This window comes from Echinops telfairi, unplaced genomic scaffold, assembly GCF_000313985.2.
Source record: "Echinops telfairi isolate 266 unplaced genomic scaffold, ASM31398v2 ScPeMD7_7468;HRSCAF=8506_0, whole genome shotgun sequence".
Lineage (NCBI taxonomy): Eukaryota > Metazoa > Chordata > Mammalia > Afrosoricida > Tenrecidae > Echinops > Echinops telfairi.
The window spans coordinates 11088012-11112194 of record NW_022111369.1 but is presented as its reverse complement, the minus strand read 5'-3'; the positions used below and the strand labels follow the sequence as shown (position 1 = coordinate 11112194).

General features: G+C 41.4%; 1 protein-coding gene across 1 annotated transcript in view; it reads left to right on the top strand.

Moving 5' to 3' along the window:
- Window positions 1–24183, top strand: part of ARHGEF38 (Rho guanine nucleotide exchange factor 38) — a 194991-nt gene that overhangs the window by 111095 nt on the left and 59713 nt on the right. The window contains exons 4-6 of the mRNA XM_045284323.1: window positions 9074–9221; window positions 20655–20672; window positions 23065–23117. Coding sequence (XP_045140258.1) covers window positions 9074–9221; window positions 20655–20672; window positions 23065–23117 — 219 coding nt within the window. The remainder of the gene's footprint in view (window positions 1–9073; window positions 9222–20654; window positions 20673–23064; window positions 23118–24183) is intronic.

The window sequence follows — 24183 nt, the reverse complement described above, 5'->3', positions numbered from 1 at the left end:
AGATCAAGGTCTGATTTTTGATCTCTAGGCGTGTCCTTCAGTCAGGACCGATGGGGTACCATGCTCTGGCCCCAGAGTCTGTCCTTTGTACTCCCTCGCAGGCTCTCTGCTCTGCTCCCATGGTTGCTCTGCCACAAGCTTTTAGTGGTTTCCCTCGGTATCTCATGGTCAGTCTGGGCCAGTCCTGACACTGAGTCTCCAGTGTTGTCCCCCTTAGAGCCCGGGGCCCTCAAGGGACAGCGTGTCTCGTGGTGGGATCAGCCATATTGTCCACTCTGCCCATTGGCTGTTCAGAGCGGAGATGTCGTCCTCCAGGCCTGGTGGGTCAGGATGTGCTCCACTCCCTCTTCCTCCCCCTAAGTGCTCCCATTTGCTCTGATCTTGTACTTTATTCTTAAAGCCTTCCTTGGGTTTGCCAAAACCAGTCCTTCAGTCCCCCTTTTCTTTCTTTTCTCAGACTTTTCTGCAGAGTCCGTTACTCTGCTCAGACTACGTTTGCTCCTGAGACCTACTGCTCTTCTCACAGGGGGACTTTCTTGCATGACCACACCGGGCTCCTGCCTTCTATGACACAAGGGCCATCACTCGTCTGCCACATTGTTGTACTGTGGTGGCTTTGCTGGAAGCCATGCCACTAGCATTCCAAATACCAGCAGTGCCCCCCAAAGTGAACAGGTGTCCTCGAAGCTTCCTGACTAAGACCAGAGGGGGAAAAGGATAGACTGCCCATGTCTTGGGACTGCCACTGAAAACCTAGTGAATGGCAACGGAGGATTGCCGGGTAGAGTGCTGGAAGACGATAGAGTGGTTCCGGGCTCTCTTGGGTCATGTCTTGGATGTGCTTTCTATTCAAAGGCAAGTTTCAGAGCCCCTGCTGACACTCATTTTGCCCTTTTATTTCCTGTCTTTTTAATCACATTTGCTTTCTTCACATACAATGTTCCTGATGTCATTCCATAACTTATAGGGCTTTTGGTGTAGTCACATAATATGCCCCTTCCAGTGACAGTCCCTTATGTGATAAATTACGAATGCTGGCCTCTATGCCTGTGGTTACCATGTAATTTTGGAGGAAGCACTCTGCTAAGCCCATGGACAGGATTTTGGTTGGGATGTGTTCTGAGTCTTCATCTCACTAGAGAGTATGAACCAAATCACCATCTTTTGTTCCCTTGGGGATATGGTCCGCTGAAAGACAAAACACACGTCTCCGTCAAAGCTTTCCCAGGATTATCAAGGAATGTGAGCCGCTAGCGGAGTGTGTTGGAAATCCCTGTCTGAAGTGGTGGAAGCAGCAGATGCCATGTCACCTGAAGACCAGAGGCCAAGACGGGGCAGGAGAGCATTGTGAGGTGTGTGCAGCTGTGAGGCAGAACAGCAGGAGGGTGTCCTGGCCCCCAGAGACCAGAAGGACTTGGCTGCTGGCTGAGAAGAGGCATTGCTGTTCCCCAGTGACTGTTTCCTTACTGTTTACCCATCCTGACCTGTGGTAACCTGTGAACTTTCCTAATAACCCTCATGTCTGTACATTGTATCTGTGAATTCTGCGTGGCCATCTGGATACTGAACCAGAGAGAGAAGTCGAGTGTTGGGAGAGGAACAGTTGGTGTCAACTGTATTTGGGTGCCTTCCAACATGAGTGGCTCATCCTTTGATGCTATCTCTGACAATGCCCTGCTGCTGTTCACATGGTTTCAGTGGTTAATCTGGCAGAAACGGAGCCCCTGTTCTCGCTCCCTATTGTGCAAACCCCACTGAAATCTGTTGACTGTGGATGACCTTGCTAATATTTGAAATATTGGTAGGCCACTTCCAGCATGACAGAAACATGCCAGCCCCACTCTATGACAAACTGGCAAAGGAATGGACTTCGTGGTATGGCCGCCATCTTTTAAGCATTTATAACATGTCAGTTGCTGGCATAAAGAGCACAGAGGTGAGGTCATTTAATCTTCATCCCAACTCTGCTATTATTACTATCTCTGTTGTTCATGTGAGGGAATGAAAAAATATGGAGAAACATAATAGCTCTTCCAACGTCACACCAAGGCCTTTGACTCTAATAAACGGCCCTTTAAGGACTATGACGACTTTAGACCTTCATTGTAGCTTCTGTCATCCCCATGCCATTGCCGTCGAGCCGATTCTGACCCAAATAGAACAGGCGGAGCTGCTCCATGGGCCCTCTGAGCCTGCTGATAGTTCTCCTTCAGACAGGTCTGTCCTGCGGCCCCTGTGGATGCTGCGAGCCCAACTCTGAGCCCGCGAACCCCGGCCTCCTTTATCCCTTGTAGCCATAGCTAAATCTATAAAGCCACTCCCATCAAGTTGATTCTGACTCATAGAGCCCCTCCATTGGGTTTCTGAGGTTGTAAATCTTCACGGGAGCAGATTGCCTGGTCCTTTTCTCAAGGAACGGGATGCGCGATGGCAGTTAGCAGAGCGATGTCACTGTTAGAGAGACTCCTTAAATTGATGTCTCTAATCTCCCTAACCTCTCTCCTTGAAGTTCAACTTTTCATGGATCTTTCTCATCTTTGTAACATACAATCTAATCAGGTACTATACTGACAAAAATCCATCCACTAATTTCCAATTATCTTCAGCATAAAGTTCAAATTAACGTTAAATAAGGTCTTTCATGCCAAGCTCTGATAGCCTAGTGATGATACATTGGGCCACTAACCTCAAAGTCAGCAGTTCCCAACTGCCAGGCTCTGTCTCACATGGGGCTGTTCGGCCCTGCCCTGTATGGTTGCCGTTAGTCAGAATTGACTCAATGGCAGTGGGTTGGTTTGTTTTTATTTCTTCATGATCTGACTCTTTCCTACTTCTATCAAACCAAACCAACCCTAAAGAACAGGGGATAACTGCTTCTGTGAGTTTCCAGGACTGTAAGTCTTTGTGGGCATAGAAAGCCCATTCTTCCTCCCATGGAGTGGCTGCTGGTTGCCAACAACAGACCTTGCAAATCGCAACCTAACACATAACCACGCCACTGCCAGGCGCCTGCCTCCTTCTGCAGCTTCTCCTAAGGCTTCTTCAGTGAAATGGTACCATTGAGCCACACTGGACCATTCGCAGCTTCTGAACAGAACTTACTTCCTCATCTCCTTGCTTTTGTGTTTGCTTGTAGCTCCTATTTCAAGAAGTCATTTGGGGAATCAATAAAAAAATCCCCCAGGGCAGGATAGGTGGCCCTATCTGCTGTACAGTTCTATTATTGTTTTCATATAGTATGAGATGTACAAGCGCCTTTTGCTCTTTCCCTTGCTGGCATTTCCTTGAGGGAAGTGTGGGTTCTTTGAGGCTGTAATGCCAAAAAAGACTCCCTGCTAGTGAATGAATACTGACCCATAGTGACCCACTGTGGGTTCTGAGACTGTGACTCTTTGCAGGAGTAGAAAGCCCAGTCTTTCTCTGAGGAGCTGCAGGTGATTTGGAATTGCCAATCATGCATATCACCGCCAAACCAGTAACCACTACACCACCAGGGCTCCATCACAGTACTTGGTGGTAATAATAATTACTTAACAAAGTGTGGCCAAAAATGATGAAACAGCTAACACAACTACTTCACTATTTCAAATTATTTTTTCTAAACCAGGTGTGGAACAAGGTGATCTTTCAGACCTTATTGGTTTCACACTGGTTTCCTGACCTGGAAGGGAAATTTATGTTGGATCCTACTCAGAATAATACAGAGGCCATACCATTTGGTATAGCAAATCTTTGTGATGGACACGAGAGTCTAGACATAAAGAAAAACTGATTGCTAAGAGGAATATAAACATCTTTGAGTTAGTAAAGGGAACAACATGCAATACAGTACTAATGATACCAAGACTTTATAAGATATCTTTAAAGACATGTTCTTTGTTCTGCTTTGGCAAGGAGTAACAGAGTCCTACAAGTTCATGAGCAGTCATCTAAAGTCCAAGTATTGGTCTCTTCCTAGCTGGAGGAAAAGAAGGGGGAAGAAAATCAACGACTCGTTGAGAATATTAGTCCATTGGGCACCGTCTACTTCTGGTCTCAAGGTCAAGAAGACTGATATTACCACTACCAAATTCTCTGAAAGGGATCCTGGGGAGAGTGGGAGGAAAATGTGTAAAAAAAAAAAAATTAAAAATCATAAAAGGACAAGGCTTACTGGTCACATAGAGACTGATGGACACCCCCCTGCCCCCCAACTGTGGCCCCATCAGTTCTGAAACTAAATTCATCCTTGAAGTTCAAGTTCCAGTCAAAGGAATAACAAGGAGCATGATAAATACCATTGATCTTCAAATGATCAATCACTTGCGATCAAATTGATCTTCAAATGATCAATCGCTTGCGATCAAGGGGCAGCATTTACCCAAGGCCAAAGTTCAGAAGGGTCAGGAAAGATGGAGGAACGGAAACAGGGACCAGAGGGACAAAGTGAAGTCAATGAGTGATGTTACATTGAGGGCACCGCAATGAGCTGGAATAAACAAAACGCATATGAATTATTGAATGTAAATCTGATGATCTGCTCTATTCATTTTCACCCAAGTCACAATCAAAAGTTGAGAGAATAGCCAGCTCACACTAATGTGTAATATCTTTGGTTTATGAGCTATTTTTAAAGTGGATCACGAAGGAAATTAAAAGGGTGCCTTACTTTCCCCCCCTCTTCATGGTAATTTTTCTTGGAAGCCAATGCAGAGATTCTTGGACTGTAAAATTTGTAAAACTGAACCACATGATAGTTATATTTACTTTATAGGATTCTGGGGCCTTTGTGGCAGGCAGCCAGAAGTGAAATTACTTTCCCTGGTCTTGGCGCAGTCCCTTCCCTCCCCTCATCATCCCCTTCAAACCCACAGACATTAGACAGAGCAGTTGTCCTTCACCACTAAAGAAACGCAGCCGAGAGCTATGTTACCGTGGAAACGGAATCACTTTTTGCTGCAAGACACATCGCCTCATCTGTGCTATTATGAAGCAGAATACATTGGTAGGGCTGGGAGGGGAATCAAATATTCTGGCTGCCAGTATTGTACTTGACCTTTGGGTGAATAAATGACTTTCAATTAAAGTACTTAAATATATATTAACTTTAATAATTATTATGAGAGACCCAACAGAATTTTATTTGGAAAAGAGGGAAGAAAATGTGAGTCTGCTATTTGAAAGCGAGCTAGATTTTTTTTTTCTCAAACCAGACCTTTGCTGTAAAAGAAAATACCAGGCGATTGCAATTACTGAGTTCCCTGTGTGCAAAAATAAATGTATTTGATTTGATCATATTATGAGTTTATGAGCTTGTCCTTAGCTCTTCCTTTGTTGCCATTCTTAGCTTCTTTGTTGTAGACATATATATTTGCAACTTCATCTTGTCCAGGGGGCTCTCTATTCAAATCACCGACACAAGTCAAATCAGACTGGCTCGTTGAGCCTCCCTCTAAACCTGTAGCCTATTATTACTTCTTGACCTTAGCGCTCTTGGGACATAAAAGCTCTCCCCGCCCCCATTTGCTACCAGATTCTGTTACTGGAGAAGTACCCATGGTGATACAAGTGTTAAAGGATACTGACTGTTCACCGAAAAGCCAGCTGTTCCAAACTGCCAGCCATTCCACAGGAAAATGATGAGACAGACTACTTCCTTGCAGATTTGTAGTTGGGAAACTCTGAGGCAGTTCTCTTCTGTGCTATTTTTTGTTGATTGACTTCCTCACTGGCAATATGCTTCGCTTTTATCCGAGCACCATCACCTGTGTGCTTTGTCCTTCACCGTCTTTCCACTGGCTGGTTGGCACTTTTCCTCTTTGCCTTATGTGTTTGTTTACTGAAGTAACAACCACAAGGGAAAATATGTAGTATTTCATCTAAAGTATAATGAGTTTTATGAAACGAATAAGTAAATATCACAAACATAGTTCCATCTTATTTATTCTACCTGTGGACAGACTAAACACGACTGAGGGAGCTTACACTATGCTGTGGTACAGGAGAACATTAAGGAAGGTAAGAATGGAAATGTGCAGTGTCCACATTGGGTGGCCGCCTAGCCATCCACCTTAGAGAGAACCCTGATGACAACTGCTTTTTAAACAACTTGTTCACCAAACTCAACAAAATATTAGGCATCCGTCCTGCCAAACTGGTGTGGACCACCTGCATCCCATCACTGGCTAAACCCGAAAAATTAAATGAGAAGGATATGGCCCTATGCCTGACTTTGCCACATCCAGGCACAACCTTCAAAAAGAGAAGTCATTTACTCTCTTAAGCTCAGAATTGTCCATCCTTAATCCAGGTAAACTAACCTTTGATTCCCTAAGGCAGCCGTTCTCAACCTGTGGGTTGCAATCCCTTTGGGGGTTGAACTACCCTTTCACAGGGGTAGGCTGATTCATAACAGTAGCAAAATGACAGTTATGAAGTAGCAATGAAAATAATTTTATGGTTGGGTGTGTTAGACAGGGTTCTCTAGAGAGATAAAACCAAATTCTTGATAATATAATATATTTATTTATAAAGGTAATTAATATATAACAAGAAATGAAATGTTAAATCATATACAGATAAATATACAATCATATACAGATAAATATACAAGAAATAAACAGTTAAATTAGAAGCACTATAAATGGCTTAGTGCAACTCACGTCCGTGAGAGAAAGTTGAGAGACTAGCAGTCCTTCCAGTCTCTATCTGATGCCAGATCTTCCTCTATTTGTAGAGAGAGCTAGGTTATGTCAGCACAGCAGCCAATCACAAGGCAGGTCACCAATTGCCAGTCCCCAGCTCCAGAGAAGTCTTAAAGGGACCTCAACTTACAGCAACACAGTCCACAGGCTAGGCGTCCCACAGGCTGTGTAGCCTTTAAATTAAAGCACAGAACAAGCAAGGCAGCCGCACACTGGTCCGATGATCACAGAGCGAGAGACAAGAAAGGCTCACCAAGCCATCCATCTCTCCGCCCCTCAGTCAATCCCACCTGCGTTTATCAGCCAGGCTGGCACAATAAACTGTCTCATTGGGGATCACCACAACATGAGGAACTGTATTAAAGGGTCACGGCATTAGGAAGGTTGAGAACCACTGCCTTAAGGAGTACAGGTAGTGTGGGACAGGACTGTTTCTATAGGAAGAATAATGGACTCCTGTTACTAGACTCATAGCTCCTGATCACGCAAATTGAGTTAACCATCCCAAACAGTTCATCCCCCGAATCTTCATCTACCTCAAATTTATAAGGCTCTTTGAGAACGGACACTAGCACACTCTTTGTGTGTGTGCTTCTCAAATCATCACATGGTTCTGGGTTGAGTAAAAGATTTGCCACGCTGACTCTGACTTGTGGGGACTCATTGTGTTCAGGGCAAAACTACCCCATAACTGAGTTTTTAGAATCTGATCTCCTGACTTTCCCTCCTGCCCCTCAGGTTAGTCAGTGGATACTTAGAACATATTTTAAATGGCGGTGTGGGTGATTAAGTGAAACTATCACTGGTATCTGCTTGATCCACCAGTTCCAGATCTAATTTTTCCATGATGCCAAAAAAGATTCATTTGATGCCTGGTTACAGTCAGTTAGTCCAAGTTGCCTTATGAACAGGCAGCCATAAACTTGGTTCGTTCGTGATATTATCCAATTGATTTTTCACAAGAATAATGGCTCTATTCTTTTTATTATCCCATACAGGGAAATATTTTATTTCTCTAAACTCTGTTGCTTGCCTTTCAGGAAATGATAGTGTCATAAATATTGAAAAATAACATACCAAGCACCTGGAATTTTACTTCCCACACCTCAAATAAATTAACATTGAATACTAGGCTTCATGTACTGTGCTCCCAATTTTACGCACACCACCTCTTCTAATTTTTAAAATGATTCTGTGAAGGTGGATCTACTATTGTACCTAATGCATTCATTAGGGAGCCTTTCTCTAGCGGGTATGCACTGGGTTGCTAACTGCAAGGTAAGCAGTTCAAAACAACCAGCAGCTCCTCGGGACAAAGACAAGTTACAGTCTCGGGAACCCCCCAAGGCAGTCTATCCGTTCTATAAGGATGCTATGAGTTGGAATGGACTCAGCGGCAATGCCTTTTGTTAGACAATAAGAACAATATGGAATAGGAAAGTGTTTCCACCTTAAAAAACCAGTCTTGAGCATGAGCTGGTACAAACACATTCAAGTTAACTCTGAAGTGAGTGAGGTTAGCCAAGCTCCTACACACTAACTGTGTAGTTGCATAATCTGGTGTCAATTTGAGACTTGTGAGGATTAAGAGTGAAGGGGTAGAGTCTAGTCTGTCGGGTCATAGCCAATGAGGCCTCTCTGTGGGCATGGCCTTCCCCTGAGGATTCTGGGAATTCTGGTATTTCCTCTTTGGAAGTGGAAATCCACACTCTGCTCACTCCCTGAGAGATGTTCTACTGACAAGACACATGGCACCACGCTGATAGACCTCATGCCCTGGAAACTGGAGGAGCCACCTGGAGACCCTTGCTAGTGCTGAGATGCTTCTACTGCCACTGGATCCACAAGACTTGCACCCACTGGCCTGTAATCTTCCTGCATTAGATGTCAATGTCATTTCATGTGCTTCATGAGTCTGAAGAAGACTTTATATATTGGTATCGGACATATGGGCTAATATCAGACTTATGGACCTGATCTGAACTGGGCTGGGATGTTGTCTCAATATTCAACTGCTCTTGTCTATAAAGCTCTTTCTTACACACATATGAGTGTCTATGAATTTGTTTCTCTAGTCTACCCAGACTAACACACTAACCAAACCAATCAAGTTCCCTTTGTTGAAGCCAGAATTCTCTTACCACCTATGCCCAGTAAGCTCGTGATAGTTTGCTTTATAAAAGGAAAGAAGAGAGGAAAGGGATTTGGAAGGGAGGCAGGGAAAAGAGAAAGAGAGAAAAAATATATCATGGCCAGTCTTGCAACCCTCCTTAATAAAGCAAGGCCTCACCAAATTTTGAATACCAGTCAAACACTGTTGAGTAATAGACGTGTGAGGTGCTGGGTTGGTCTGACTGTATGTCATTTTGCCTTTGTTTTACATTTGTCAGGAGCAGTGTTCTTGCAGATTAAAGGTCCGCTGGAAGATATTTATAAAATCTACTGCTATCATCATGACGAAGCGCACAGTGTTCTGGAGTCTTATGAGAAGGAGGAGGAGCTGAAGCAACATCTGAGCCACTGCATCCAGTCCTTAAAGTAAGGCCTTTCCCAATGATGGCTCTCATCCCAACTCAGTTGCCCAGCAGGGAACAATGTAAATGGGTGTAGATGAACAGTCACACATAAATCCTATGTGTTGCGAGGCTTGCAGGGAGTTCTGCTTTGTGCTCCCTTTATGAAAAGCTGACATGCGAGAACCCCTGATTGACTTCCACCCACCCCCACCCTGACCCCCAAATGAATAAAAATAACATGGGAGAAGAGGCTGGGCTCCGTAGAGATAGGAAAAATGTGATACCAAAACTTGAAGCGTGGAAGGAAAGCCTCTCCTAAAAGACGTTGCTACTCCCCTGCTTGCACCTCATTTAGGGAGTGTGTGTGGCAACACAGGGCTCTGCGATCACCAGAGCACAAGGGTCAGTGATGTGGCGGGGTGAGGGGGGTGGAGATGAATAGCCGTCTATTCCCCCTGACCCAGTGGGGTGAAAGGGAGGGAAAACAAGGGGAGAAGGATAGAAGTCAGGTTCTGTTCAAGTGTATTTTTAGTTAGTTTAAGAACAGCTTGTCATGTCCCCTTTCTTCATTGTTGAAACTTTGAGGGGTTATGCTATATAATTGGCACTTTTCCCTACAAAAATTATTATTCACTATAATAATTTGAAATGTAGACACAAATACATAAGATATGCTTTTAACTCCTTATTTTCCACTATCTTTTAATAAGCACAGTTTGCATTTTCTTCTGACTTTATTTATATGCATAAATATGTATTTCATATATCCCTGTGTGTACAGTTTTCTTTCCAGGCACAAAAATCTCCACTTTACTCTACAGCAGCCCCAATGGTTCTAGTATGGTATTTTACCTCTAAGGACTATCTCAGTACGGAAAGAGCTGTAGCAGGCCAGAAATGTACCAACCAGAGAAAGCTCTGGGTAAATTTGACTCTTTACCGCACACCTGCTAGGTACACTACTGGATAGAGGTCTTAATGCAGACCAGAATCCCTGAGTGGCACAAATAGTTAAGCGCTTAACTATTAGCCAAAAAGGTTAGTGGTTCAAATCCAACCAGAGGTGGCTTGAGAGTACAGCCTGGAGATATGCTTCTGAAAGTTCACACCCTTAAAAAGACATAGAGAAAGTCTACCCTGCACACATGTGTTCACCATAATTCAGAATTCACTGCACAGCAAAGAACAACAGCAACCACCATGTGGACAGGAGGATGTGACTGGCTTAAAATGGAATGAAGACATTAACGAAGACTACAGGTGGCTTCAACAAGTTCATAGGAAAGTAATATTCTTTTTAAAATTCCATTTTCCAGGCAGGTGTTGAAGCTCCCAGGTATTATGGAAGAGGCTTTTCCGAGTCAGACCTGAGTCTGAAGATGGGCTTAAATGAAGGCTGATGGACTTAAAATGATCAACCTTAGTGCACTGTAGTGGAGAGGGTTTTTGCATTTTCCTAATCATGTTTCTTGCCAATGGAAAAGATTTTACTCATTAAAGTCACTGAACTACAAGAATTTATTTAGTGCTTTTGCCAAAGACAGCTATGGATGATGTGAATAAAATAAATAAATAAGACATGGGCCCTACCTGTAAGAAGCTTAATATGATGAACTAACTTTTAAATATAGTATGTGATGCGTAGTTCTTGTTAATTCTTCTCCACTCATTTTGGTTTAGCTCAGTGATAGCAACCAATTCAGAGAAACATTAAGGTCTGAAGTCAGATCCATCTTAATAAAACCACATAGTCGGAGCCAAGTTCTCTCTAGTGGCACTTTTTCCTTTGGGAAAAATAAGATGTTATCCTACATTTGAGTGGTTTTTACATCTTTCTCTCCTTGCCCCTGTAACTGGCAAAATCTGATTCAATAAGTGTCTATCTTGGATCATTTTCCTTGTTTTAATTTCTAGAAATAAAATAGGAAAACCTCACAGTGAGATAAACACATAGCGCTTAAGTTAGAGACATGCTTAGCATCTTACTTCATCACCTCACTCACACCCCAAGGAGAGGAGGAAGATAATCTACTTTGGATATGTGTTCCTAAGTGCTGACTACAAATGGACCTGTCTGTTCACAAGGGATCAACACTCTATCCACCACCAAATTCCTGACTCCCAAGAGGAAGAAGTAGCACTTGCTAGGATAGTTCATTCGGCAATAGAGCTCAGTATGAAGACAAAAAAGGCAGAAGTGATTCTGAGACCATGTGAAGCACCAATTATCCAAAATTGCATTCGGACTAAGTGGCATATCTGTTGTTTTGCTCAAAGTCTAGTGCAGCCTCCCTGGTGATGCACAAATGCTCCTGTGTTCAGTCATTCTGATTTTAGGGAACAATCTCAGCAACTGGACGGAGCTAAGGGTTAGAAAACACAAAATCCAAAGGAGGAAAGATTGACAGAGCTATTTCTTAAGGGAAAGAAAATCAAAATCAAATCAAATCACTTAAGTGAGAGACATTTTCTCCAAAGTTACCTTTTCCATGAAAACAAAGTTAATGATTAATTGTACTGGCTGCCTGAAGACTGAGAGCAGTAGGATTATTGACATTACTATAATACTGACCTCAATTGAGCTAAGCTTTAAATTCTGAGAAACAGGTTTTCAAACAGGTTTATAGGCCAAAGAGAGTCTGGAACAACCTAAGGGCTTGGTTTCCCTTGCCAAGTCATCAGTCAAAGCCCTTACTGTCGCTCTGCCTTCTCCTTGTGGTTAAATAACGGAGCCCAAGTGCACAGTTGCCAATTTCTAATGAACATTAGGTGTGGTCCCCATTTTCTACCCTGCAAGGGAGTACTGGAACAACTTGGTTTGAAGCAATATGCGTGAGAGAAGTGGCTTCATGCTTCAGAAACTAAAATGGCTTTCAAAGCAACGTAAGCTACACATTAACCAAAATTAAAATGTTTATTGAGAGCCTAATAAATATTTATGAAGTGTGAGAGATAATGTTGAATACATATATTTATACATGTATGATTCTTTCCTCCCAGAAACATGTACTCCAGTAGGGCAGATAAATAAACTATCTGGAAAGTTTAATAGCAATACGGAAGTTAATCTAAATAATACACCACAAACTGTCATGGTGCAGTTCAAAGCTGATTTCTAAAATGTGCCTGAGATATGGATTTCCTGGCTCTGTAACAGACTCAGGCCCATAACCTGGGGCTGTTCTTTTAAGCCCATTATCTTTCAAAAGAGAAAATAATATTTATATCCAGAAAATATATCGAATAACATTACAATGTTAGGGCCATGGTACTATACAGTTAGGGCAGTGTTTCTGGCTATGTGAGCCCCTGAGTCTCATCAGCAAGAATGTATGTGTATTCAAGGTGTATATTCCTAGGCTCTACCTGAGATGAGCAGGAGAAAAAATATGGTTGTGGTTCAATGCAGAAATCTTCAATTTTTAACAAACACCTTCAGGTGATTCTTTTTTTCCTTTTTGCTGAACACACAAGGACTACGTGAAAGGAAGAAATCAGTACCCCAGTGCACACTTGCTGCTTTCCTTGAAATAGACCGGCTTTTTGGCATGAGCATAGGTACAGGCCAACCGGTGATTTCAGGATTTGGAGACCCAAAGAAAGAAAAATTTGTTGCTGGGCTGCTGGAAACTGTGCAAACCACTATTTCAAATATCACCAAGGTTCCTGTGATGGACAGGCTTCCTCAGTGCTTCCAGGTAGAAGACAGACCATGAAAAGAAGGGCTAGGAAGTCTACTTTTGAAAATGAAAAGGGGCCACTTAAAACTTTCTGTATGGCTACAGAACACTGACTGACATGGTGTCTGAAGATGGTCCTGTAGGTTAGAAGGCACTCCAAATATATTTATATATGTACGAGGAGTAAAGCATTCTGGACCTTAATTTGCTGATGTGGCATAACTCAAAATGAAAAGAAAAGGCTGGCATAGTAATAATCATAATGTGGAACATATGTGTATGCAAAATATGAACCGAGGAAAATTGGAAGCTGTTAAAAAGAAATGGAATGCATAAAGATCAATAATGAGTTGAAATGGATGAGTCTTGGCCAAGGAGAAAGATGGGGCTTTCTATTCCTAAAAACAGTTACAGTGTCAGAAACCTCCAGGGGGATTGCTATGAGTCAGCATCAACTTGATAGCAGTCAGAGTCTTGGTCATTTTGAATCAGACATTCATATGGTCTACTATGCCAAGAAAGACAGAAATTTAAAAAATGATGACATAGAACAGGTGTCACATTCCTCCTAAAAAGGGACATTTTAAGATCGGTCCTGAAGTACAATGCTGTGTGTGATTGACTAACATTCATATGCCTATAAGGAAAACCAACTGGTATTACTATTATTCAACGTTACCCATCAATCACTAATGCCAAAGAAGAAGAAATAGAAGGGGGGTTTTGTTTGTTTGTTTAGCTTCTTCAGTCCGACATTAATCAAACATGCAATCATGGTGCTTTGATAATTACTAGTGGTTGGGATGGAAAAGTAGGAAATGGAGAAAAAGGAACAGTAACATATGTGCTTGATGATAAAAATGATCACAGAGACCACATAATAAAAAATGTTCAGATCCAAGGATGTATTTATTCCAAATGAAGTATTATAACAAAATGTGTACAGATCTGGAGTTAAAAAGGTACCAGAAATGGAATTCAGAACAATGATATTCAGGTACTTTCAAAGGACAAAGAAAAAGATTCAGAGAGCTATGTAAAAAGCAGAAAATCAGGGAAAGCTATATAAGAACTCAGAGAAGCACTACAAGAGCAATCTGACATTATAAACAAAGAATTAGAAACCATACAAAAACTCCAGATGGAAATCTAGAAGATTACTAGTAAGATGTCAGGATCAGACATTTTAACGAGCAAAGCTGTAGAATTGAAGGAATAGCTAGGCTGAATGGGTGAGCTTGAAGACAAATCTCTTGATAACTATCTGAAATAAGAACCAATAAAAAGAACAAAAGAATCTTAAGAAAGCATAAGAATTATGTGGGACACTATCAAGAAGAACAATTTATATGTGATGGGAATTCCAGAACAGGAAGGAACAAAATAACCCACACAGAAGATAGTCCAAGAACTGTTGGTAAAAAAAAAGCCTCCCTAACATTGTAAAAGAGGAGAATATAGCCATTGAAGAAGCTAAAATAACCCCAAATAAGAGGGATTGCAAAGGAAAATAACTACAATAAATCACAGTCAAACTTTCTAATATCAAGGACAAGGAAAGAATCCTGAGAAGAGTTTGAGAGAAATGAAAAGCTGCCTACAAAGGAAACTAAATAAGAATAAGCTCCGAGTTTTCAGCAGAAACAAAGCAGGCAAGAAGACAACGGAATGGCATATATAAACTCTGAAAGAAAAATACTACCAACTAAGAATCCTATCCAGCCAGCAAGGAACTTGGCCTGCATTGCAACAATCTTTTAAAAAAGAAATCCTGGCAATAGCACTTGTAATAATTTTCAATGCCTCTTCCACTCTACAGTTCATTGCAAACACCCTGAGAAAGAAACCAACTTAAGATATAGGATTATGTAATAACAGTTTATTTAAAGCCACTTAAAAAAAAAGAATCTTATATCCAGCAAAATGATCCCATAAAACATGAGGGATAGAATTAAAAGAATTTGTAAAAACAAGACCCAAGATAAAATAATATTAAGAGGAGTTCTTTGGATAGAGAATCACCAGCAATCGAAGATTTCAGCCCGAGATCTAAGAAACAACTACCCAGAAATCAAGCCAGTTAAAGCAGTACTCAGAGTAAAACAAAATTGCTGGACTGAAATAGAGAACCAATGTTATCATTCCACAACGATGATAACTATAAATATTGTGAATCATGTAGACGCAAGACATTCTAATGGAGAGGCATTCAAATAGTTTGCAAGAGAGAAGAGACTGACTTAAACTTGGGAAGCAAATAATAATTAAACTCAAAGAAAATGGAAAAATCTCATCAAAAAAATGTTAAAGGGAAAGCACAACGACCCATGCAACAGTAAAATGTGAGCAGAGAAAAAAATTGATGCACAAGAAAATAAATTTAGCACAGAAAATGACAAGGAAAATGAAACCAATAACACCACACATGCATAGCAAAATGACAGAATAAACTCATATTTATCACTAATGACACTGAATGTAAATGGATTACATGTATTGTCGTAGTTACATAATTTCATGTCAACTTGACTATACATAAGTGTAGAGGTGGAGTTTAGCCTGTCAATCAGGTCACAGCCTTATGATCTCACTTAGAGTTGCGACAGATATATACCTATCTGGAGGTCTCTCTCTCTCTCTCTCTCTCTCTGCCTTCACCTTCCTGCTTGCTGGCCACCTTGAGCGATGTGGCACCCTGCGATACTCCCATTGACATTGGATCCACACCCACCAACCTATGATCTTCCTGCAGTCTGCATCATTGCACGTGACTTCGTGAGTCTGAAGAGGGACTTATGGACTTGAGTTGAACCCTTCTGTGATGATTTTTTTTTGACATGTGATTACTTCTTGATATAAAGCTTTCTCTTATACATGTGAGTGTCTCTGGGTTTGTTTTTGTAGTCAACCTGGTCTAACACATAGACCAATCAAGTGACAGAGAGTAGCAAATGAACAAAGAAACAAGATACTTTAATATACTGCTCACAAGAAACACACCTGTACGTAAAGACAAAAATAGTCTAAAAAGATGGAAAATATATATACCAAGGATAAGGAAAGAATCCTTGAGCAGCTTGAGAGATGGTATCAAAAGGTCATAAAAAAAGAAGTGATAATATTAATCTTTAACAAAATAGACTTCAAAGCAGAAACCATTAAGAAGCACTATTACAGCGTTATTAAAGAAACAATTAAGCAAGAATATACAACCATAATAAATATCTATGCATCCAAAGAAAACCCTTCAAAATATATTAAACAAAACCTTTTTTGGGGGGGTGGGGGGCTGTAAATTTCTTGTGTGCAAGCATTTTATCTTATTTTTGAACAGTTTTTATTGGCATAGAATTCTCATATCACACAATTCAATGGTCTAAATATCTTTAAAAGAGTTGTGTCATCATCACCACGATTGCTTTGATTACATATTCTCCATTCTTGTATCCATTGATCTTCACTCTTCATCATTCTCCAGCCTCCCCTGCCATAACCCTAAGGAAATATAGTTACTCTCTTTATGGATTAACTATCCAGGATTTTATATAAAGAAAATTACACCAAAAGACGACAACGAAATAAAACACGGAAACTCTCAAGCCAAAGGCAAGCAGGGGTAGACTTCAATTTGGTAGGGAAGGACCCCTGGCGCATAGTGATTATGTGATAGGCTGCTAGCAGCAGGTCGGCCATTTGAAATCACTGGCTGCTTCTTGGGACAAAGCCGGGGCTTTCTATTCTGGTAAAGAGTTACAGTCTCCACCTCTCACAGGGGCAGTTCTGCCTTGTCCCATAGTGTCTCTGTGAGGAGGAATTGGCTCTGTGGCAGTGCGCTTGCTTTGGGTTTATTTTATAGCACTTCATATTCTGACAGAGTGTTCCAAGCAAAAAGTAAAATCACCTTGGAAATGCTTTCTGTTCCTTGTCATGTGGTGTTATGTTTGAACCAAGACTATAATCCTTAAGGAGTAGCCTTTACTATCTTATAATGAGTCCATGAGGCTAAGAGGCATGATGGAAAATGTATTAAATTATTTTACCTTGTAAAAGGGTAAGTGGGCCCCATTTAACTTCATCCTTCCTGGATTGTTCTTGGTGGGAGTTAAATCTTCCAGAGTTTTGGCATAAAAGGGAGGATTTTTAAAAATCAGTAAATAAAATGAAATGTTATAATCTGTCACGATGATTCCCGTATATTGTGTGTTGTTTCTCCTGTCAGAAAACCTAGACAGTTCCTTTGTATAACTTACATGAATATTATTATGTTCTATGATATAATAGTAAGTTTTCACTTGGTTGAAATAAATGAAATGTAAACCTAGAGACTTTTTAATGTTTTTCTGATTAGTTAAGAGAATAGTCTGTCAACTTCAAAATCTGTGCTTTGATTCCTAAATGAGATGTCATCCACTAATATGCCCCTTTTAACCACAATCCCTTCTGCGCTGTAGCATGAATGCTGGCCTCTATTTGGAGGGAGTTCAAAGAGCCCTGGCCTGTGTTACACGTTGGGCTGCTATCCTCCAGGATCAAAGTTGGAAGCCATCCACCAGTACCATGTGAGAAAGAGGAAACTTTCTCTTCCCGTAAACAGGCAGCCTTAGACACTCACAGAGGCAGCTCTCCCCTGTCCTAACTGGTCGCTAAGAATTGCCATTGACTAGGTGGCAGCCAGTTAAATCATGGCTCTGTTATGCTAATGGACAGGAATAAAGTGGGATTAAGTCTTGACTTTAGTAAAGGTTGGGAACCAAGTCTTACCCTTTGTTTCCTCAAGGGTGTGGTCTGCTGAAAGACAAGACCACACCTTTGTCAGAGCCAGCAGTTCTCATCTGTGGGTCAAGACCCCTTTGGGGGTCGAACCACCCTTTCACAGGGGTCACCTAATACATCCTGCAAATCAGATATTTACATTAAAATTCATAACAGTAGTAAAATGATGTAGCAACGAAAATAATCTTATGGTGGGGGGTCACCACAACAGGAGGAACTGTATTAAAGGGTTGCAGTATTGAGAACCACTGGTCAAAGCCATTCCTCTATGTACAGTGTCACCTCAGCCGCACAGAGAGAAGACCCAGAACTCTTAGGAAAGCCATGAGCAGATCCTGTGCAAGATCTTTGACGCGGTGGAGGCTGAAGCCAGAACACCAGAGGCCAAGGAAAGGAGACTGGGAAACAGAAGCACAGAGAAGTGCCAAGATGATGACACTGTGAGACTGAGGCAGAGCAGTGGGCTGGCTTCCTGGCCCAGAGAGGCAGACGCCAAGGGACCCTGTGGCTGAGAGGCTCAGGACTGGAGAGAGACTGGGCTGCTGGTTGCTGAGAACCAAGGACGGTATTCTTAGATTTACTGATCCTGGTTTATGGTAACCTGTAACTCCCCTGAAAAGAATCCAAACTTACCACCAGGGAGTGGATTCTGCCTCACAGCCACCCTATTGGACAGGGCAGAACTGACACACAGGCTTCTGAGACTGTAACTCTGAAACAGGCTCATCTTCTTCCTGAACTACCCTAATAAACGCCTTTGACTCTGAATATCGTCTGCAAGTTCAGTGTGGCCATTGCAGCGAATTATCGAACCCAGCAGGGAAGTAGAGGGCTGTGGGAAGGATGGCTGGTGTCAGAGTCGGGGAAAGAAGGATGGAGGTGCAGGCATGCCTGGCCCTGCTTCGTAACATTAGGGAAGCCAGTGGCGGTCAGACATGGTGCTTCCCGCTGCACCGTTTTCACCCTAAGTGATTACATTAGTCACTTGTTTGATTTCACAGCACATGTTTTCATTCATTTCTCCCCAAAATGGGCTGATCTGTGATCCACAGTGTTGGACAAATGAAATGCTTCCAAAGGGAATGGAAGTTGGGAGAGGGGAGTGGGTGTAAAGGAAGTGAGTGGAAGGAATCACTGGGCAAAAGTTAGTGGTACAACTGACTTCCTTTTTGTAGAGCATGGCAACACCAGTTCATGACTGTCTACAAAGTTGGCAGCTGCAGCTTGAAAACCTAGTTTATGATGCTGTGGCTGAGTCCCCCAAAGAGGTCCTGACCAGCAAAGCCTCTTATTTCAAGCTATCTAGAAGCCCAGTGATGTAGCATATCTGAGACCAAGGAAACAGGTGCTTCACAGAGTTATAAATACGCATCCCTGTTTGCGGCATTTATGGAATCCTAGGAATATGAAACATAACATTCACTGAACTAGTTGAAATTCAACACAGGTATTTATGGTTATTTTTCCCCTCAATCTTTGAATGTGAAAGATCATCATTAGCAATTATGGGTTGAGGCCACAGTTTTTTATTCCAAAGGATTGGGAATCAGATGGCAGAGAGATACATTTGTAGATAAATGAACCAGTTGCTGCCGAGTTGGCAGCTGCAAATACGTCAGCTCCTACGTGTTCCCACAGAGTTCTCAAGGGCTGAGTTTTCAGAAGTAAATCAGCAAGTCTTTTTTCTCAAGCGCCTCGAGGTAGGCGTGAACTCCGACCTTCAGCTCCTGACATACCAACGATTTGTACCGCCCAGGGCCTTCGCTGTTCTATGTCTCTATCACCACATAAGGCTTTAAAAGGAACATGTGCATCCTTTTATTCCTTACATTTAGTTTGAATTCATTAACAGATTTGTATTGCTAATTATTGTTATTGTTAGTTACAGTGCCAGTCACGGTTTCGACACTGGGGATAAAGGAGGAAGCAAAGTAAACATGAATCCTTGCCCTTTGGAGGGAGGAGACGGACCATGAACTAAATGAGTAAGACAGAAACTGTATTAGGAAATGCCAAGTGCTCTGAGGAGAAACGAAGCAGACAATCATGATAAAGAGATAAGGAAGACAGGGTACATTTTTTCCTTAAGGGTGGTCAGGGAAGGCTTCAGTCCTAAAGGGAACCTCCGAAGGACTTCTATCTCGGAGTGGCCCTATAGGACACAGAAGAACTTCCCCCATAGAGGTTTCCCTACCCCGCCTTTCTCATGGGGAACCACTGACGGGTTGGAACCACGGACCTTGATTTAAGCAACCAAATGCTTCAACCAGTGTACCACCAGGGCTCCAAGCTTTGACAGGAGGGACTATTTGAGAGAAGCCCTGGAAGAGAGACAGACTCAAGGCAGAGAACTCTCTAGAGAAAGATCATCTAGCCTGAAGGAACGGCAAGTGCCAAATGCCTAGAGACGGAGCAGGCCTGGCTTTAGAAACAAGGAGGCCTGGGAGGTTACCGCAGCCGGAGAAGTCAGTGCACGGTGGGAAATGAAGCAGTGTCTTGCTTGGGATAGCTTGTGGTTTTGAGAGAAATGGAGGCCATATAAACTAGCAATCTCTAGTGAAGGTTTTAGCAACAATTGCTTCATTCCACAGGTGACTTGTTTATAATCTGCATCATATAAGAGTAAAGAGATTATAGCACAGCAGTTAATAATACTTTTCTGTAAGTCAATTTAGCATTTCCTTTTTCATCTGGATTTTTTCTATTGCTGGTATTTTTTCAATATGTAAACAAAATATTAAACTCAATCCATTTATAAATTGTCAAAATTTAATATAATATAAATGAATGGTTTTGAATTTGCTATAAAGCATGAGATAAAATGGCATCAAAAATAAAAATATACAGATGTGATTATATGATAACCTTGCCAATCCAATAGGTCAACCTTGGAAACTCCTGATTACTTTGCATAAAGTATTGTGAAAGCTCTGTACTGCTTGCATGTTACCACAGATATGTGGGTTTACATGAACTCATTTAGTTCTCCTTTTCTCTTACAGGAGAATATACATGGACGAGTAAGTATATCCTTTTATTAATAGCACTTAAGTTTTTAAAAATCATGTGGGAAAGCTGTTAAAATGTCCTGTCCAAGGCAGAGCTTTATATTATACAGCTTTTAGCAAATAAAATTGCAAAAGCATTTACTCCAGGTCTCATTGACGCACCAGATGTCCATGTTAATTTACAATTTATCAGAGATGATCTTACATTTTAAGTTACGATCATATAGATTTTCCTGAATCTTTTAAGAAGATCTTGAGGCATGACTTACTTAAATCCGAAGTTTGCAGGTGCTAGGAACTGCTCATCATACATATACATTTAGGAATATTAATGTGGTCCAAAACATATTTCACTAAGAACAACATTGTCCTACAAATCCACGTTGATGCGTCTGAAGATTTCTTAGACTGAGGTGAAAAGGAAAATCCTACAGTTAATATTATGTTTCTTCCAATCTGTACTCACATGCTTTTTGAAGAAAAGAACACACACATAGAGACCATGGTAATAAAATATTGAGATGAAGGCTTTGGGAAAATTATCTTGTCTGCACACATGCACACTTTCAATTTACCTAATTTTCTTGAGAGAAAGCATGTTCAATCTATTAGAGAAAGGATGAAATTGCCTTAAACATATCTCATATGTGTACATTGGACTGTGATCTAAAAGGTTAGCAGTTCAAAATCACCAGGAGCTCATCAGGAAAAAGATAAGGCTTTCTACTCCTACCAGGAGTTGCAGTCTCAGGAACTTCCAGCGGCAGTTCCAGCCTGTCCTAGAGGCTCATTCGGAGACGACATCAACTCGATGGCAGTGAATTTTGTGTTTGTTTTTTCAAGCATGTGTGTGGTCAGCAATTACCTAAGGTCTTGAGTTCCAATTCTGGATTTTTCAAATCCTGAGAGTGAGCAGCAAGAAATACAAAATTTTAAACCAAATGATTTGATTTTGAGCCATGAATTCCTTATTAATATTTTGGTGTAGTGCAACTGTGGGTACAGAATTCCAGAAATGAGATGGAACAATCAGCCATCAGACAAGCAACCCCTAGGCCACGGCTTTATACCTAACTAAGCTGAGAAGTGGGTGTTTGCCACACCAAATGGGCCTTCAGTTCTATCACTGCATAGATAGAACTAACCCTTTAAGTTTTTTGGAGGGAAACAATAGGCTATAGTATGAACAGACATGAGTCGATTTGTCTAATGAGTTTCCAACTCTAAGATCACTTGATGTGAAAAGGAACACCGAGAGGAGCGGCTGCAACTCTTGGACTGTGGCCCTGGCATGCAGAGGAAAAGGGGCTTCATTCTGTACATATGTGTCCTGGGACTGTTCGCAGGGTTTGGACATATGCTCTAAATTCTGTTAAGGTTGTTATTCCTAAAGCTTAGCCATTTATAGTCAAAATGGAGAGAAAATACAATAAAATAAAAGAGAAAAGCGAGATTCAGAGAATGTTTTCCTTCATAAAATTAGCATACACAGGCCTCTCCACAAGACAGCAAACAGTACATTGTACTGAAGCACTTGATTTAAAAACAAAAACAAAACGGCACTAGCTTTTGCGCCACCCTGCTGTGTGGGAGTTGGCTAGACTGTGTGCCCCTCTAGCATGTTCTATGCATCAGGACTGCAGAAGCAGCAGCCGCATCACAGTGGGTGGCTGGAGGAACATCAAATCTACGTTTGCAGGAGGTTATTTTCCATCCTGTTTCCCTTGCTTGGGTCAGGAGACAGACATGCTGCTTCATAAAAGGGTAAAAGGCAATGTCAAGTACAATGTAATTGTTGCTAAGGCCAGCAGTGTTGCAGCCAAGAGTGCGTTTGAATGATGTCGATATTTACATCTCTCCCCTTAAACTCCTTACTTGTTTTTAAAAACAATCTACATCTTAAAGATACGGAGAAAAGCAGAGATGTTTATAATTCCAGGAATGTTTACTCTGATTTATAATCGTATGCCAACATCAAAGACAGAATTATAGGGATGAGAATCATAGAATTACCCGCAAAATAGGATCCAAGACAGTATCTGTCACAAGACCTTTGTTCTAAAGGAAGAAAAAGATGCCCATTCGAAGCCAACCTATCTCCAGAACTGCAGTGGTTTTGTAATCTTCGTGTTTTTACTTTCTTCTTTTTCCTTCCTGTGTAGTCTCTGTCTGACTAGCTAATCCAAACCTAGGATCTCAGGGCTCTTATTACTCTCAAGTAGTAAAGTTAGGTTTTTAAGATTTATATTTGTTCATTTATTTAAATTACTAAAGGAAAGCAAGTGCGTGCGCGCGCGCGCACACACACACACACACACACACACCCTCACTGTCCCACGTTGATTCAGACTCTTAGCCTTGCTTTAGTACAGGATGTATCTGCCTCTGTGACTTTCCCAGACAGAATCCAAGTGCGGGCCGTGAAGACATTCCAGAATGAACCATTGTCACATTACAGTGAGTCCCCAATGACACTGCAGTTTTCTCTTTACACACTCACATTCTGACTGCAATGTGCCCATTGTGTGCTTCCCGTTAGGAGTCCTGGGGTAAGTGCTGGGCTGCTAACCACAAGGCTGGTAGATCAAACCCACCAACTGCTCCTCTGGAGAAAGAGGAGGTTAGCTGCTCCTGTAAAGATTTCTAGCCTCACTATGTATACAGTGGCGTAATAGTTATGTGTTGGGCTAAGATTCACAAAGTTTGCAATTCGAAACCACCAGCCACTAAGGGAGAAAGACAAAGCTTTCAACTCCCATCAAGTTGCAGTCCCAGAAATTCACAGAGATAGTTCTACTCTGTCCTATAGGGTTGCCATGAGTCTGCATTGAAGCTATGGCATTGAGGGTTTTATTTTGTTTGGTGTTTGAGTGGTGCAATGATTACGCACTTGACTGCTAACTAGAAAGATTGGGGGTTTGAACAAGCTCAGTGGCTCTGGGAGAGAGCGCTCTGGTGATCTCCTCCTGCGAAGATCACCATCAAGAGAAGCTACACTGTCCTCTGGGGTCAATACAAATGGAAAATCAACGTAATAGCATCTGATAACAACATGTCTTAATTTACTTTAGCAACCTCTTACTGACAAGTTAATGGTGCTTTATGAGCATTGATGCTCTGTGTTCATTCTTAGGTATGATTTTTGCACAATAATCTGATTATTTTCTCGGGAAGCATTTTTAAATGTAGAATTGCAAAATAAAAGTCCTTGTGGTACTTTTTTATCAGAAGATTTTCTCTTCTTAATTTGTGCCAATATAAATAGACCAAAATGGTATGTTAGTGTTTGAATCATTCCTTATCTTGAGCACTTTCCATACATTTTTAGCCATTTTTATTTCTCCTTTAAGGAATTGCCCTTTAAAATAACTGTATGCTTTTTTGAGACTGTCATATTTTTCTCTAGCAGATCTATGATAGCTTTTAACTAGCCAGTACATTAACCCTTTATTCAATATGTTATACTTACTTTTTATAGCTTATCATATGGCTTTTGATATTGTTTATGGCTGCATCCTGTTTT